At 48.7% G+C, this 18,081-nt stretch overlaps 1 protein-coding gene across 2 annotated transcripts in view; it reads right to left on the bottom strand.

Moving 5' to 3' along the window:
• Positions 1–18,081, bottom strand: part of CSNK1G2 (casein kinase 1 gamma 2) — a 45,055-nt gene that overhangs the window by 12,890 nt on the left and 14,084 nt on the right. The window contains exons 2-13 of one of the 2 annotated variants that reach the window (XM_087816609.1): positions 17,313–17,759; positions 11,816–11,856; positions 11,625–11,694; positions 11,367–11,515; positions 10,999–11,233; positions 10,846–10,931; positions 10,689–10,773; positions 10,437–10,585; positions 10,057–10,140; positions 9,866–9,972; positions 9,434–9,740; positions 6,757–7,322 (exon numbers count right to left, since the gene is read on the bottom strand). In XM_087816609.1, the coding sequence (XP_087672735.1) occupies positions 9,686–9,740; positions 9,866–9,972; positions 10,057–10,140; positions 10,437–10,585; positions 10,689–10,773; positions 10,846–10,931; positions 10,999–11,233; positions 11,367–11,515; positions 11,625–11,694; positions 11,816–11,856; positions 17,313–17,496 (1,245 nt within the window). In that variant the 5' untranslated portion in view covers positions 17,497–17,759 and the 3' untranslated portion in view covers positions 6,757–7,322; positions 9,434–9,685. Of the gene's footprint in view, positions 1–6,756; positions 7,323–9,433; positions 9,741–9,865; positions 9,973–10,056; positions 10,141–10,436; positions 10,586–10,688; positions 10,774–10,845; positions 10,932–10,998; positions 11,234–11,366; positions 11,534–11,624; positions 11,695–11,815; positions 11,857–17,312; positions 17,760–18,081 lie in introns of those variants that run through there. The other variant, XM_087816608.1, reaches the window with a different exon arrangement.

The raw sequence follows: 18,081 nt of genomic DNA, 5'->3' as shown, positions 1-18,081 counted from the left end.
AGGAGCGCAGACGCGGGCGGATCGGGACTGAATTTCGGAGACGCGGCCGCGGGCCCACACCCGGTGCTGCAGTTGAAACCTGGAAGGGAATCCCGACGGCGGAGGTTTCCTGGAGGAGGGAGGGGTCCCAGCCCCACAGCAGGCCCCCAGCCCAGGGCTCCAGGCCGGGGAAGAGAAGTTCCCACAACTTCCAGCTGTGAAACCAGCGGGGACTGTCCCTGAGGGTCTCGGGGGCTGCGGGAGCTCCAGCAGCTCCTCTAAAGGGCCCGCACGGACTCACTCAGACGCGCTCCCTCTGAGCCCAGCCCCGGGCAGCAGCCTGAAAGGACCTGGGACACTCGGGGAGGAACTAACCTGCCTGAAATCCGGGCGAGAGGTGGAGGGGCGGCTTCCTCCCAGGCAGAAGAGAAGGCAGAGGCCATCACTCCTTTGGCGAGTCCTCCCCGCACACAGCCGGCAGGCAGGCGCCATATTTGAATCGCCAGCACCTGACTCGCACCTTTGGCCCCGCCCCTCCCCACCTGCAGCTCATCCAGGCCATTTCCAGGGGCTTTTCTGTGCAAGTGGCCTCTCCAGCCTCATGCTTAGGACTTTCCTAAAATCTCTCCAACAAGCAGCAGCTGGCCTCAGCATACCCCATATAGCTTGATAAGTGGCCCCAGGCCTGGCACTAGCGGCAGCTGCATTGGCTCATAGCTTGGCCTCTCCTGGACACCTCCAAGCCCAGCACAAGTAGCAGCCAACTATCGTTTGCTGTGTAGCTCATGCTGGGTGGCCCTGAGCAAGGCACTGGCACAGGCTGACTTTGCACCTCCCGGGAGGCCCCAGAGACAGTGCACCTGGTGCTCAGACTCGACCACGCTGGATTACAACCCTGCCACATCCACGAGTGACACTCAAGGGGCGCACTTGGTGAACACCAAAGCCCCACTGAAGTAAATCCTGCTCCATAGGGGTGTCTCCAGCACAGAGGTCTTTGGCTGTAGCTGCAGCTGGTCCTCACAGCCGATTGGCCTGGGGGTCAGTTCCTCCCAGGGACGCCAGCAGCAACCAAGGCTCAACTACAACAGGACAGTGCACACAGCCCACACAGGGGAGCACCTAGAAGCCCAGCTCAGGTGACTGGGGAGGCTGAGCCACTGGACACTACAGGACACCTACTACACAAAGCCACTCTGCCAATTCCAGGAGACATAGCAGCTCTACCTAATACATAGAAACAAACACCTGGAAGCAGCCAAAATGTGGAGGCAAAGAAACATGTCACAAAGGAAAGAACAGAAGAAATCTCTAGAAGAGGAACTAAATGAAATAGAGCCAAGCAAACTAACAGAGAGTTCAGAATAATGGTTATAAGGATGTTTAAGCAGACTGTTAGGGAAATAACTGAGAAAATCGATAACATAATAAAGTACCAATTTGAAATGAAGGCTACACAAACTGAAATGAAGAATAATTTACAGGGAATCAACAGTAGAGTAGAGGACACTGAGAATCAAATCAGCAGTTTGGAACATGAGGAAACAAAAAACACCCAACCAGAAGAGCAAAAAGAAAAAAGAATCCAGAAATATGAAGATAGTATAAGGAGCCTCTGGGACAACTTCAAGAGGCCCAACATTTGTATTACTGGGGTGCCAGAAGGGGAAAAAAGAGACCGAGGAACTGAAAACCTATTTGAAAAAATAATTACAGAAAACTTCCCTACCTGGGGGAAGAAATAGACTTACAAGTCCAGGAAGCACAGAGGGTCCCAAACAAGAGGAACCCAAAGAGGCCCACAGCAAGACACATCATAATTAAAATGCCAAAGGTTAAAGACAAAGAGAGAATCTTAAAAGCAGCAAGAGAAAAGCAGTTAGTTACCTACAAGGGGGCACCCATACGACTGTCAGCTGATTTCTCAACAGAAACTTTGCAGGCAGAAGGGAGTGGCAAGAAATAGTCCAAGTGATGAAAAACATGGAACTACAACCAAGATTGCTCTACCCAGCAAAGCTATCATTTAGAACTGAAGGTCAGATAAAGAGCTTCTCAAACAAGGAAAGGCTAAAGGATTTCATTACCACCCGATCAGTACTATATGAAATATTTAAGGGTCTTTAAGAAGAAACTAATGAACAAAAGAATCAACAAACTAAACAGACCCAGAGACATTGAAGCATGCAACAGACAGTCATACCTCAGAAGGAAGAGGGAAGGGGAGTGGAGAAATTAACCAAGGAAGTTATATGCATATATGTGTAACTCATGGACACAGACAATAATGGGGTGAAGGCCTGGGGAGGGGGTGGGAGCGAAGTGGAGGGGCTCAATGGGGGGGGGAAATGGGGACACCTGTAATACGTTCAACAATAAAGATAAACTTTAAAAAATGATGTAATATCTAAAAAAAAAAAAAAGTTACCAAAGATCACAATTTTAACTACTGAGGTACTTCTTGTTGCACCTATACATTTTGGACAGAAATACTTGGGAACAGACTAAGTTACTGAAGGAAAATTAATTATCTTGTGTATTACAGTTATAGTTTGCATTTTACCTGTTTTACTGATTCACTTGAGAAATGGCAGAGAAAACTGTGTTAAAGATAACTTTGCAATTTTTGGAAGTGGACACAGTAAAAATATTTGAGGCTTATTTATTTGGTTATTTCTTGACTATTTGCACCAAATTCAACAATGAAGCATACACAACTCTTAAAAAATATTTTTATACTATTCTTATGCAAATTGCTGATCCCTCAGTACACTGAAACTATTCCCTAATTATGAACCTCTCAGTTTGAAGACTGCTTGCAGCCACAAATGAAACTCAAATGGGAGTAAAGTCCTTTGGCCCACTATAGTTTGCATTTTGTTTAGTTTGCTTTAGTTCTAGGGAGTTTTCATTTATGTGGCTGTTTTCACTTTCCTCTACTATTTCTTCCCAGTATATACATGCTGGTAACTTGGAGATGAAAAAATAATTTCTCCTTGAATTTATGGTTATATCCAGGGTATATGATTGGTTAGCTTTTCAGTCAAGCCATTATGTTCTTCCCCACTCATTTCCTACCCTGTGTAGTGCTGTGTAGGTACTTTGCCAAGTGTAATGCAGTGAAAAAGATGGTGATGGTGGGGCACTTACTGCAACTGTAACTGTAACATTAACTTATATAGATTGAACCAGGGATGTCTGGATGCTTACAAGGGAGGGCTAAGTACTGTTAATGCCATCAATGCCCTAGAAAGAAATTGGTGGTGGTTTTTCTGAGGTGAGAGAGGAAAGAATAATTTGCTGGGTTTTATGGCCAATAACTAAATTAAAATTGATTAAAAAATATATATATATATATGTGTGTGTGTGTGTCTTTATTGATTTCAGGGAGAGGAAGGGAGAGAGAGAGAGAAACATCAATGATGAGTCATCGATCAGCTGCTCCTGCATGCCCCCTGCTGGGGATCAAGCCCGCAACCTGGGCATGTGCCCTGACTGGGAATCAAACCTCGATCTCCTGGATGACAGGTTGATGCTCAACCTCTGAGCCATGCTGGCTGAGCTTGATTTTTTTTTAATCCTCACCCAAGGATATGTTTAGGGAGGGAGACAGAGAGAGATAGAGGAAAAAAATATATCAATGTGAGAAACATGGATTGGTTGTCTCCTGTAGGTACCCCAACTGGGGATCAAACTCACATTCTAGGTATGTGCCCTGACCGGGATTCAAACCTGCAACCTTTTGTTGGTGTACGGAAGACACTCCAACCAACTGAACCACCCAGCCAGGACTAAAATGCTTAATTTTTAATTTGAATGTTTCTACTAGAGGTTTTTGATTTGGAAATTTGTTATTTTTGCATGTTTGTCAACTGTAGTTATAAATACACCATGATATTTTTAAAAATCCCTAAACTTTATGTATTCATTTATAGGCTTCTGAAAGGAAGATAAACCTTTTTAGAAATAGGTGTTTCTGCCCAGCTGGTGTGGCTAAGTGGTTGAGCATTGACCCATGAACCTGGAGGTCATGGTTCAATTCTGGTCTGGGCACATGTCCAGGTTGTAGGTTCAATCTCCAGTAGGAAGCATGCAGGAGGCAGCTAATCAATGACTCTATCATCACTGATGTTTCTCTCTTTCCCTTCCTCTCTCTCAATCAAAAAAATAAAATAAAAAATAGTTGTTTCTGTTCTGAAACTAGCTTGTGAAACCCTGATCTCATTTTCGAAAATAAAACATTTTGCCCTAGCTAGTTTGGCTCAGTGGTTAGAACATCGGCCCGAGGACTGAAGGGTCCTGGGTTCAATTCCAGCCAAGGGCACATACCTCAGTTGCAGGCCCGATCCCCAGCCCTGGTCGGGGTGTGTGTGGAAGGCAACCAGTCGATATGTCTGTCTCGTATCGATGTTTCCCCTCCCTCCCTCCCTCCCTCCCTCCCTCCCTCCCTCCCTGAAAAAGCAATGGAAAAAATATCCTCCAGTGAGGATTAAAAAAACACATTTTTTAAAAATTATGTGGTACTAAGTAAAATAAGGGTGACTTGAACACAAACACTGCAATACTGTGACAGTGGAATCTGATAATCTAGGTGGCTAGATTATGGAGATGCTAAACAAAGGGATGAGTCACGCTCAGAAGCTGAACCGGGCAGTGAGATTTCATCATGTTACTCAGAATGATACACAACTTAAAATTGATGCATTATTTCTGGAATTTTCCATTTAATATTTTTGGATCATGGTGTAGGTAACTGAAACCTCAGATAAGGGGAGGGGCTACCGTACTACCAAACTAGAATTCTATGCCCTTAAAAAAGTAAAGACAATAGAGATATGCAGTGGGAAAAAAAAAGCAAGATAGTAGACAAACTCAACTATAACAGTAATCACATTAAGTGTAAATAAACTTACTCCAATTAAAAGATAAAGATTCTCAGATGACACAAAGTCAAAACCAAAATGTTTCTAATGATAAGCCCCACTATAGTTATAAAGATACAGAAAGACTGAAGATAAAAGATGATGAAAGTTACAAATACTAATCAAAGGAAAGTTGGTGTGCCTGTATCTAGCAGATAAAGCTGATTTTAGGGTAGTGAGTTCTAGTAACAGTTAAGAACATATCACAATAATAAAAGTCAATTCAACAAGATATAACAGTCCTAAATATTTATTATTTTGCACCACAGCATAGGTCCAAAATACTTAAATCGAGCTAACAGCCCTGGCTCAGTGGTTAGAACATCAGCCAGAGCACCAAAGGGTTGCAGATTCATTCCCCACCCCCTGTCCCCCCCTTGTTTGGGGTGTGTTCAGGAGGCAATCGATGGATGTGTCTCTCTCACATTGATGTTTCTCTTTCTCTCTCTCCTCCTTTCTTCCTTCCACTCTCTCTAAAAATCAATGGAAAAAATATCCTCAGGTAAGATCAACAAAAACAAAACCCCCCCCAAAAAAACTGTGCTATCAATTGAAACAAACAAAAAAAAAGAGTAAGTCATGGGGATTTAATGTACAGCGTGGTGACCAAAGTTAGTAATACTGTGTTGTGTACTGACAGCTGCTACGCAGGTAGATCTTGTGTTATCACCACACACATGTAGATTAACTGTGAGGTGATGGATGTGTGAATTACCTTGGCTGTGATCATTTCACAATGTAGATGGATATTAGATCATTTCATATACCCTAAATTTAAAAAATCATATGTAATTGCAAATATATTTGAGTTGTGGATGCTAAGAAATCTATAGGGATTGAATTCCAGGCAGAAAGGAGCCCCTCCCAGGTGAACAGAGGCTGGCAACCATCCCAGCAGCACCAAGCTGGGCTTGCTGGGAGCAGGGAATTCTCTGGGAGAGTAGCCACTTAAGAGGCTGACACTGGTGTGGGCCAGCAGAATGGACCAGAACCTGAAGTTTGAAAAGCATGAGAGATTTTCCCCCCATGGGACTCCACATGGTGCTTGGGTGGTGAGGTAGGAATGGGAGTGAAAGACGGAGGGAAATCTGCAGCCTTTCCACGCATAGAAACCAGAGTCCTGCTAGAATGGGAGGCTGGCAAGAAAAACAAGACAGGTCAAGACATAAACTTCAAGACATCTGAACTAGGGGTGAATGAAGCTAACTCAAGTGGAAACCCAGCCAACTCCTGATTAGAGACCAGCCTCCTCACCCAAGCTGCCTGGTAAAGGATGGAATACAAGCATTCTGGAAGAAAATATGCCTGGCTTACCATTCTTTTATACATGTCTGGAATGTAATAAAAATTATGAGATATTGAAGGAAGAAACATTACCCATAAACAAGAGAAGGAAATCTCCAACAGAAATGGACACACAGAAGAACTGGCTGTTAAAATTGGATGGCAAGGACAATAAAGTTACTGCTATAAATCTGTTAGAAGAAAATGGGGCAGAGGGGTGAAGAGATGGATTTCAACCAAGAAATAGAAACTACAAAGAGAGAAATGGAAACCAAAACTAAAATATCTTAAAAGAATTTCTGGACAGATTAAGAGCAGACAAAAAACACAAAAGAGGAATAGTACAGATGTTCCTTGACTTAATATGATGGGGCTACATCCCAATAAACCCATCATAAGTTGAAAATATCCGTAAGTCGAAAATGTATTCAATATACCTAACCTACCAAACATCACAGCTTAGCCTGGCCCACTGTAAACATGCTCAGAACACATACATTAACCTGCATTTGCTGCCCTGCTCAGTATCACAGGAGAGGATCATACCGCATATCATTGACCCAGGTAAAGATCAAAGTTCAAAGTTCCGAATGAGTATTGCTTTTGCACCACCGTAAAATTGAAAAATTGTTACGCTGAACCATTAAGTTGGTGACTCTCTGTACGTCCAAAGAAAGTAAAAATCCAAAAGAAAAAAAAGAACAAAACAGAGTTATCAAAGACCTGTGGGATCACGTAGGATAGTTCTACATATAGGTAACTGAAGTATTGGGGGGGGGAGCATAAATGGGCAAAAATATACATATATTAGAAGAGATAAAGGCAGGAAAATTTCCAAAACTGATGAACGATATTAACCCAAAGATCTAAGAAGCTCACCAATGTCCAGCAGGATATATACAGAGAAAACCACGTATCATCGTCAAATAACAAACATAAAGAACAAATTCTTAAAAGCAGCCAGACAAAAGGGTACCTTACTTTAAAGGGAACAATGCTGACAACTCAGTTCTCATCAGGAATGTCTTTAAAATCCAGTCACCTTGCTTCATGTGTGTTTTGAAAAGTCTGATGACAAATTCTCTTGCCTTGGTAAATTGTATTGTCTTCTTGCCTGCAGGTCCCGAGGATTATCATCTTTAAAACAGAATCATTTTACTAGGCTATGTCACGTACATGATGGTTCTCTAACATCCCCAGGTGGACCCTCACAGCGGAGATTTAGATTTTCTCTACCTATATGGAATGTTTCCTTGAAAAAGTTTTAAACATTAGTTCTAATTTTCTTCAAAGACTAGATGACATACCCTGCTTTCTCTGCTTCCCATTGCCGCCACCTTCCTGATGCCTCACCCTTCATGGTCAGTCTCTCTTCATGCTCTTATTCTCCTGTTTCCAAAGCCCTTCCTCAAACCTGAGTCTTGGCACCTTGCGCTTTATTGTTTCTAAAATAATTTCTTACATTTCCTTCCTGAGTTCAAGCCACTGTTTTGTTATTTCTTGCCCATTTCTGTCCTTAGTTTAAGAATTTCTGATCCAAGATGTTTTTCACACCTTCAAGTGCAATTATTGGGGGCAGGTCTGGCCATCCTCCTGGGCTTTGTGGATTTTATCTTAGGAGGCGGGAGGACCATATTCTGGATCCCCCATGAATTCCCCCTTTGCCTCTGGCCACCTGGCTGGCCAGCCCTACTGTCTGTGTCCCCCACACCACCCGGCAGAGGGGCAGGAGTGGGCAGGAAGCCAAGATCCCACGGGACGTGTGAACAGGGTGTTGGGCACACTTGGTCTACTTTCTGGTGTTTTGTGTTGTTTGGGGAGAAAATGCTGGAAGGGTCAGTTAGGATGCTGCTATTGTCTTCAAAGACCTGGAAATCCCATTAAACTTTTTTCAAGAATGTTGACTTTTGTCATTGCCTTGTTGGCTACTATCTGAGTCTACTTAGGTGGCCATAAATAGCATGGGCTGGGCAGCTCAATCCACAGACATTTCTCATAATGGAAGAGGCTGCAAGTCTGAGATCAAGGTGCCAGGAAGAGGTGAGGGCCCTCTCCCTGGCTGCCTTCTCGCTGTTTCCTCCTTTGGTGGAGAGAGCGAGCCCTGGTCTTTTCCTCTCCTGAACAAGGACACCAATCCTACCGTGGGGGTCCCACCCTTTGATCTCATCTAACCCTGATCACCTCCCAACACCACCCCTGGGGGAGTTGGGTGTCAACTTATGCATGTGGGAAGACACATTCAGTCCACAGCCACCAAGGAGACCAGCTGTCCTGTCTACACTCAACAGCGACTTTCCACTGAGTGCTGTTAGGTGCACTCAAGACTCACCATCCTGATATAACAGGTACCTTGTTTCTCCTGGAAAGCAAGCCATTTCAGTGCTTTATCCTACATGTCTATTATTGGCAAGGTCATGTGCTGTTCTACACTTCGAGTATTTGTGATCTCTCCCATTCCTGTCATTCAGTAATAGTGTTTTCACCTACTCCCCAAGAACACCACCAAACCCAGCTTTTACACTCACTTTAGTTCTGTTACATTGTTTCTGACCATCCATTCCTCCCTGGCTACCCAACCCCCCCATTTGTCACCATCTCCTAGCCTGTCCCTGGGGGCATCTGAGCTGCTGCCTGTCTCAGCCAAGCCTCTCAGAAAGACTGGACACTATACTCAGAACTGGTTTCATTTTCCTTTATTTTTTTAAAAAAGCCCCTAAGTTCTATGGCTTCCAGGAAGCATCAGAGAAACGGAAGTGCCATTTCTGTACACTTTGTAAAGCAACACCTAGACGCACACACCGCCGCCAATGCCCCAGCGGCTCCGCCCGCCTGTGGCTGCCTGGCCTCTGCCGCACCTGTGGGCTGAGACGGGGCTTTAAGGCGCTTGTCTCCTGCGGCTCAGCGGCACTGAGGGCAGACACAAGAAGCCCCCACACCGGGCACAGTCCTGGCCCAAGTGGCCACATAAGTGGCCGCCCCAGGCTTCAGGAGCAGGTGTAGCAGGAACACCTGCGGACCACACCGTCCAAGCTTTGGTGCAGCACTTTGGTTGGGGTGCTGCTCCCACCCTGCCTTCCCCTTTGGTTTGGGAAGGCCCAGGGCGGGCTCACCCCTGGCAGCAATGCCCCACAGTGCCCCCTCGAGAAAACGGCCTTTGGATAGAGGGAGACGAGCTAGATTTTATGACACTAATGGGGCGGGCGGGCAGGACGGCGCAGTGGCCAGGGCCTCCAAGTCACACTACTCACTTCAGCAGACATGGCAGGAGGGGTGCAGGGCAGGTGGCCGCCGTGTTTTCTTTTCCTTGTTTTAAATAGTTAATGCTCTTGGAAGGGAGGACTAGACACAGGTGTAGAAATTTCGGCCAAAGTCTTATGTGAAGAAAGTAACCCATGTGGGGGCGAGCAGCTCCGGGCCACAGTCTATGTCTTGGCTGTGGGCCACCTGGACAAGCTCCCCCAGGAACTGCAGTGGGAGGGTGTGCGGAACCACCTCCAGGGTCACTTGTGTCTCTGTAGCGATTTCCTCTTTCTCCTCTTGAAGAAACAGCAGCACCTGGAGGGGAGTGAGGGTGTGGGAAAGTGGGCACAGTGGGGAGGGGCAAGTTGGGCATGGAGTGAGATGGGGGTACCAGCTGGGCCCAAAGCATCTCCGCCCCCAGACGCTGCCCCAGGACTTACTTGGTGTCATCCGCCACCTCTACCTCTGCAGGTGCTGTGATGGGGGCGTTGGAGTAACCGGCAGTGGGGTCGTCAGCATTCAGCTCTCCATTGGTGGAGTTCAGTGCCTGGGTGGGTGGCCAGCAGGGGAGTCACGTGGGCCATGATCTCCACCCCCCAGTGTCATTGGGGTCCTTGGCCTAGCACCTCACCTGGTTTTTGCTGTATAGCTGGCCTTTGTCCCTAGGCTGAGTTTGCGCAGGCAGGTCGGTGTGGACTGTGCCGATGGGCGTTGGCTGCGAAGGGAGGCAGGACACAGTGCTAAGGCCGGGCACCACGCCACCCCCACGAACCAGGGTCCTATCTGAATCTGCACCAAGGCTCGGGATACTTGGGTCCTCCTCCATGTCCAGGCACAACCCCAAATTCCAGGGTCTCACCCCCCCACATCCAGGATCCCACCTCCCCAACGCCCAGGGACTCCCCACATCCAAGGTAAAGCCCTCCATGTCCAGAATCTTTCACAACACCCCAGGGTAAAGCCCCCCATGTCCAGGGCCCCACCCCACACCCAGGCCCCGCCCCCACATACCAGGGGCTTCCCCGCCCAGTCGTACTCATAGTCGAACACGAAGCCGCTGCGGTCGAAGAGGTCTGTGAAGAGCTTGCGCAGGTAATCGTAGTCGGGCTTCTCAAAGAAGTCCAGGCGCCGCACGTAGCGCAGGTATGTGGCCATCTCCTCTGAGAAGAGCCGGCAGGGCTGGGGGTGGATGTGTGTGGGGGGGTGGGGGAGCAGGAGCAGGGACAGCAAGGGCTGGGAGCATTTTCTAGGGGAAGCCCTCACCTGGGTGGCTCTCGCAGAGCACCTCAATGGGCGTGGCCCGCTTGGTGTCCCCAATTTTCTGGTAGCGCTCCTTGAGCGTGTCCGCCTACAGGGAGAGTGGTCAGCAATATCACGGGCAGCCATGAACCACCACCCACCCCCTTGCACCCTGGCTCACCTTGAGGCCCTGCCAGGGCAGGCTGCCGCGTAGAAAGTACATGAACATGTGGCCCAGCGCCTCCAGATCATCACGGCGGCTCTGCTCTGCGGGGGAACAACAGGTCAGTGTGCTCCCCCTACTCCCTCCAACCCCTGCCTGTCTGCTGCTTACCTTTGCCCAGGTGCGTGTTGATGCTCATGTAGCGCGCTGTGCCCGTCAGGCTTTTGTGCTCACGGTAGGGGATGTGCTTCTTGGTCTCGGGGTCGATGTACTCCTTGGCCAGGCCAAAGTCGATGATGTGTATGGCGTGCTGCCGCTTGCTGCCCGGCCGCCCCACTAGGAAATTCTCAGGCTTCACATCACGATAGATGAGGCTCTTGGTGTGCACATACTCCATGCGGGTGATCTGAGGGTGGTGGGCAAGTGTCCCATCCGCCTGCGTCCTGCATGGCCCCTCCCCCAGCTCCCTTCCCCAGGCTCTGCCCCACTCCTCTCCCTGCCACATCCCGCCCTGCAGCCAGGGGTACCACAGCCCGCACCAGCTGGATGGCGATCATGAGCACAGTCTTGAGCGTGAATGTGCGGTCGCACAGATCGAATAGGTCCTCCAGGCTGGGCCCGAGCAGCTCCAGCACCATGGCGTTGTACTTCCCGCACGGGCCAAAGTAGTAGACCTGAGGGACACCCTCTGCGGGTGGAGCATGCACAGATGCCAAGGGGGCCTGAAGCAGGCCCCCATTGCCCCCCACTGATCCCGGCACCCGACCCACATTGCCCCCCTGTACCCAGCTGGGTACCTGCAGTGCTGAGCTGCTTGTAGAAGCGGTACTCCAGGTGCAGCTGCGGTGCCCGGGACTTGATGGGCTCCTGAAGGAACAAGGAGGATGAGGTAGAGGGTTACCTGGGGTGCAGCACTGCCCCAGACCCCACCTGGATGGGCTCCACATGGAGATAGTTTCTGCTGTTGTGGGGAAGAACCTGGACTCACCAATTTGATAGCTACATATTCATTTGTATAGAGATTCTTTCCTGTGGAGGAGAGAGAAGTCAGCACAGCAGGGCGACCCAGCCTCCATTCCTCCCCCCATCCCAGCAGGCAGGAGGCCCTGCATGACCTACCACTTCCGAGGGGCACCTCCTGTTCCCTGGCAGCCCCCCTTGAACTTGGCCTTGTCCTCCCAGGTCCTGGGAGTAAAAAGGATGCCCACAAGATACCCGCAATCCTTTAGGTGTCCCCATCTTCCCTGTACCCTCACATCTTGGGCTCCCACCCTATCTTACTACTGCCCTCTGCTCCACAGCCCCCACCCACCACCCTCTATGTACTCCAGATCCTAGCCCCCCACCAACCCCACCCAGGCACTCCCCCCTCTAACCCCGTTTCAACCCATTCAAGAAGCTATAAGCACACCAATGTGCTCCAGCTCTCCCATTGAAAAATAGAACAAAGATCCCATGGCCCCTCCCAGCACCCACTGCAGCAAAGGGATCCAAAGACATCCATACCCCCTAAGCATCTCCCCCTCCCCCATCACTCCATCCCCAGAAGCGCCATGGGTGCAGTCTGCTCAATGCTTCCGCATGGGACCTGCAGGCAGGAGGTGGCAAATAGCCTGGACCAGCCCACGTGCCCCTCTGGTGTCCATCCAGCGGGTCCCCTCCCACCAGTAGAACTCACTCTGCCTCCCCTCCCTGCCCCCTGACGATGATTCATTCCAACACCTTTCTTCCCCACACCACCCATGACTGTGGAGTAAGGACCTGGCCAGAACCCCACCATTACCCCAGAAGGTTTGTCATGACATGCAAAGGAATCACCCCAGGTGCCCTGTATCCTCCTCCTGCACCCCTACCCTGGTGCTGGGATATCCCCCTTCTATGGTGGCTATGTCAAGTGAGACCCTGCCCACGGTGCAGGCCGGCAGAAGAGCCAAGGTTGGCTTCCCCAGGCAACAGAGCCCAGCAGGCCAGGGTAGGGGACCTGTACCCCTCTCTGGTTAGAAAGACCAACAAGAATAGGCCTTGCTGAACCCACCCACCAGGAACTCCAGGTGCCCACTGAGGAAGAGCTACCGTGCCCACCCTCACGAAACTGCACAAATACTAGTTCCAGAACCTGATGAAATCCAGTTTTTCACCTGTTATGGTCTCTAAAGCTAGCAGAGCCCCAGAAGGTCCAGCCACTACTGCTGGGTGACCTGTCACATAAACAAGAGGCTGCCCCAATCCAGCCCCTCGTGTGCATTTGAGTTACTGTGCACAGTGCTGTGTACACCCATACCATCATCTCTGGTCCAGTGGCCCTCCCAATGCCGTCTTGTTTTGCCTTTGTCCTGGGACGACCATCACCAGGGTTCTGAACACTGAGAATATGGCCCCACACTGTGTCCGCACCTCTAGGCCTCACCTTACTCTGCCTGATGCAGCTGGATAGTCAGGGTACGTCTGCACTTTAGCTATTCCTGCCTCACCCATGTGGCAGCAGATACCACTGTGTTCCACCTCAGAGGTTGATGCCAGGGTTCCCCATAGCATTAGTTGGCTCCACTGGTCACAGTCACTGCCCCATCCTGGTGTGCGCCGAAGTGTCCACACCACTGTGGCACCCGGCCGTGGTTATGTCTTCTGCTCTGCTGTAACTATTCAAGGGCCTTGGTTTCCATAGCGGTTCAATCAGCTTATTGACTTTCTCAGAGCCCTGCAGGGTATCCTAGAGTCTGCAGAACTGAAGGAGTTCTCCCAGCCATGCTTTCTTGCTCTCAGAGAGCTTGTCTAGTCTTTGTTAGATTTATTCCAGAAACACTTGATGAGTTTTGGCACACTTACAATTAGCACTGTTTTTATATCTTTATTGTCCAATTGTTGCTCAAGTAGAGACCAACAGGCCTGCTAAACTCATTCCCCTCTATTTGCTCACTAAGATTACTCTGGCTGCCCATCGGCATGATTGGGGACTGGTAACAGCTGCATACCTTCTTTCTCAATTTCTTTATGCTTTATTTCCATTCCTCACCATTGTCCAAAGGGATGAGAGGAGATGCCCAGTTGTTGTAACACAGACACCCATTAGCAAAGAAAGAAAGCCTCCTTCTAGTCCTGGTTCTCAGGTTTTGATAAAAATAGGTGTCCCTCCTGTGATTTTCCCCCACCATTTTATTATGGAAGTTTCAAACACAGAAAAACAGAAGGAACTGTGCAGTGAACAGGTACATCCTCACTGCCTAGATTACACAATGAACAATTTGCTATCTGTTCTGTTGCATATCAGTCACGAATCTCTCTGATTTATAGATGCACTTCCAAGTTGCAGGCATCAGTACCTGGCCCCTAAATACTCCAGCCTGAAGGTCAAGTTCTATGTATACTTATAGTTCTTGTTTATGTTGTGAGAGGTAACATATACCATGAAATGCACACGTCTGAAGTGTGCCATCAGATGAGCTTTGGCCAATGCATGACCCTCAGCAACCCCCACCTTTATCAAGACACAGAATGTCCCCACTGCTCATACCCCTTCTTGCTCCACCACCACCTAGCACTGAGGCAGAATCATCTGGTGTGTTCTGGAGAATCACCTGGTGTGTCCTAGTTCCTTTCACATAGCATGATGTGCTCAAGATTCCTGAGTTGAGAAGTGTCCATGATTCCTGTTGACAGCTGAATGATGCCCTACCCCATCAAGGGAACAGACCCAGTCAGCACGGGGGACACCGGGGTTGTTTCCAGTCTTCTGTTACAAGTAGAGCTGTAGTGAGCGTTGCCTATAGGCCTTTCAGCGGGCAGGCTGGTCACTTTTCTAGTAGGTTTGTTGGCTTGTGCTGCAAATGTGGAGTGTAACTCAGGTGGGTGCCTTCTGTGCTCCCCAGTCTCTGTCTGCTTATGCAAAGTGTTGTTCAAATCTCTTGTCCATTTTTAATTGGAGTGTCTGTCCTTTTAAGTTGTCGTCCTTTCACGTATTCTGGACACCAGCACTTTGCCAAAAGGTGCTCTGAAAATATTTCTTCCCAGTCTGTGGTTTGCCTGTTCCAGCTCATAACAACATCTTGTGATAGACATTTTAAACATTCATGAAGTCTAACCGATCCTTTACGGTAAATGGTCATTTTATTCTCTGTCTTGTTGAAGAAACCTCATGTTTTGACTGCAAATGAATTCTAGGAGAGCCAAAGTCCTTAGAGTCCAGCCTGAGTTTAAAGTGAGCACGCACGTGTGTTTGTGCACACACATAGGCATCTGAAGTCTGTGGATTTAAAGACTTATGGGGGAGTTCAGGTGCTCTGGGATCTGAGAGCCTCACCAATGTTTTACCTGTGCATTCAGAAGGCGAGAGTCCATAAGGCAGAAAACAACTCTCAAGGGACTGTGAACTGGAGGAAGATTCCAGAGGACGTGCAAGATGGGAAGATGCTGGAGATGCAGTCATCCAGAGCAGGGAAGCCTCCCTGAACTCCCCCAACCTTAGGCTGAGAACCCAGAAAGCCCACATGTGGGGAGAGGGGCAACTCCAGCCCTTGAGTAATGTCCACTCTCAGCCTGCCCTAACAAAGCCAAAATCAGTACCTGATGGAGTCAAGATGAACTGCTAGGAAAACCTCAACCCAGACTTAAAAGCCTGTGACATGTGGCACCCACAGTGTCCAACATACAATAAAACATTACTAGACATGTGAACAAAGAGGAAAATATGACTGTAACAAGGAAAAACAAAGTCAAGCGCACCGCATACGTGGATATTTTTAACAGCTACAAGTATGTTCAAGGATTTAAAGACAAAAGTGGACAAAATGAACAAGCAGATGGAAAATCTCAAGATAGAAACAGAGAAATCAAATGAAAGTGAAAAATACTGTGTATGAAATTAAAAATTCACTGGATGGCCTCAACAATAGATTAAATGGGTGAACTTACAGCATGGCAATTAAAATCTATCTACACTGCAGCAAAGAGAAAAAAAATGAAAGAACACGGAAAAGAACTTGAGGAACTGTGGTACAGCATCAAACATTCCTAATGTGTAACTAGACTCTGAGAATGAGCAGACAGTAAACTGAGGCAGAAAAAACACTTGAATAATGGCCAAACTTTTTCCAAATTTAATTAAAAAGTATCAATATACAGATCCAAGAAGCCCAATAAATCCCAAGCAGGATAAACACAAAGAAAACCACACCTAAACAATGCAAAAATCAAAATCTGAAGCCAAAGAATATCTTCAAAACAGAGAAAAAGATACATTATATATAGGAGAACAATGCTCAACATTAGTCATCAAGAAAATGCAAATAAAATCCAGAGACACCACTTCACACCCACTAACAAGAAAAAGCCTGACAACCCCAAGTGTCGGTGAGGATGTGGGATACCCAGAACTCCCATACGCTGCCTACAGGAGATTAACCGCTTCGGAAAATGGTCTGGCAGTTTCTCTTAAGACATACCACCCCCATGGCCCAGTCTTTAACAAAAACACTCATACACAACAAGACTTGGAGAAAGATGCTCAAGGTAGCTTTATTCACAATAGCCAAAATCTGGGCACAACCGAATATCCCTGAGCAGGAAAACAGATCAACAAAATGGGGTACAGTCATACAAATGGACAGAGAAGAAAGAACTAGCTACTGACACACAGGACAACATAGATATTCTCAAAAACACATTGAGCAAAAGAAGCCAGGCAGAAAAGAGCACATACCTCAATTTTTAAATGTTTCAAGCCAAAAGCTGCTACGCCCCATGGCCCCCTACATATGCCCTCTTATCTGTCTGTGCAGACCTGGACTATTTAGGTTCCTGCTCCAAACACCCAAGAACAGGATCCATGATGCTGTCTGAGTCCCCAAAGCCATAGAGCCCTCTCCACCCCCGCAGGCTGCAGATCAGGACTAGGCCTATGGACGTGTATGTGCAGACACACATGTACACTCTAATGGGGCAGCAGGGTAGCTCTGTCAGGGGAAGCTGAAGAGTTGGCCACCATGCTGCTCAGGTTCCTCTGTGCAGGCTGGGCTGGGCATGTGGGGCCCCATGCTCTGGGAAGGCGCTAGTCTCTCCCTCACCCTCACCCACCGCAGTCTTAGTTACTGATGTGACAGCCCAGTGCCTGCCCTGTATGCCCCTCCCACCAGCAGACAGTGTTGGGCCCCAGCCCCGACAGTAGTTGGGTTCAGAAACCCCAAACCTGGGGCCACCCACAGCTTCTGACGGCCAAATGCTAAACAGTGCATCAGCTTAGACACTGGTGGCTTCTATGTAGGCCCTCCCGTGTGTGGGCTCAGATCTCCCAACAGAGCTGTTCCTCAGACACACAGGTGAGGTCTGGAGTCTACCCCTCTGGCCCAACCTCCTCCTCATGGAACAGAAACTCACACACACTTACCTGTGTCCTGGGCACAATAATCAGGGAGGCCAATTGCAAGTGACCATGAACCCATTGGGCAGCCTTCCCCCACCCCGTCCCCTGAAAGCAAATGAGTGGGGCTCACCTAGCCGGAGCTCCCCGAAGTTGCCACAGCCTATCTTCTTCCCGACCCGGAAGTTGGGGCCCACCATCAGGACCCCCGAACTGGTCCCCGTGCTCCGGACGCTGTGGCTGGTCCGGCCGCCGGCCTTGGACATTCTCCGGCCCTCCTCTGACTCCCCTTTCCCTCCTTTCTTGTCAAAATCCATAAGTTTGTGGTACCCTGGCCTCTCCACGGTGACTCTGCTGCTGTACAAATCCCGGGTCTGTGGAGACCTGAGGTCACGGGTGGCTCTTTGGGGCTAGAACACCATGGCGCCTGGCGGACTCCTGGCTAGTGAGACATGGGTGCTCGCAAGGGCCAGGCCGTGGCATTCATCTCGGTGGCCTCAAGGTCGCACGCAGAGGGAGGACACATTCTGCTGACAGGTCCGACAGCCTCAATTCTCACCTCAAATCTCGTGGTTCCCAGCTGGGGGGAAAACAGAGACACAGGTTAGAAGACTGATACCCACCCATCTGCCCATAATACAGCCCAGGGTCCAGAGCACAACCCAGCATGGTGGTGTTAACTGATGTGAGGGGCTGGCACAGCAGGATGGCATTCTGCAAAGACTTCTGAAGGCAGAAGTATGACCTGACTTTCTGAGGGGCAGAGGCCACTGTGAATTCCATGTGTCAAGGTGGTATAAGATGCGCATTGTTGTGTGCTGGCCCACAACACAACTTGAAGACAATTGCACTGGGAAGGGTGAAGGCCAGTCAAGTGACAGAGGCTCCAGAACCAGGCAGGG

This window comes from Miniopterus natalensis, chromosome 4 (genome assembly GCF_054644295.1).
Source record: "Miniopterus natalensis isolate mMinNat1 chromosome 4, mMinNat1.hap1, whole genome shotgun sequence".
NCBI lineage: Eukaryota > Metazoa > Chordata > Mammalia > Chiroptera > Miniopteridae > Miniopterus > Miniopterus natalensis.
This window is presented reverse-complemented; position numbering and strand designations above follow the sequence as displayed.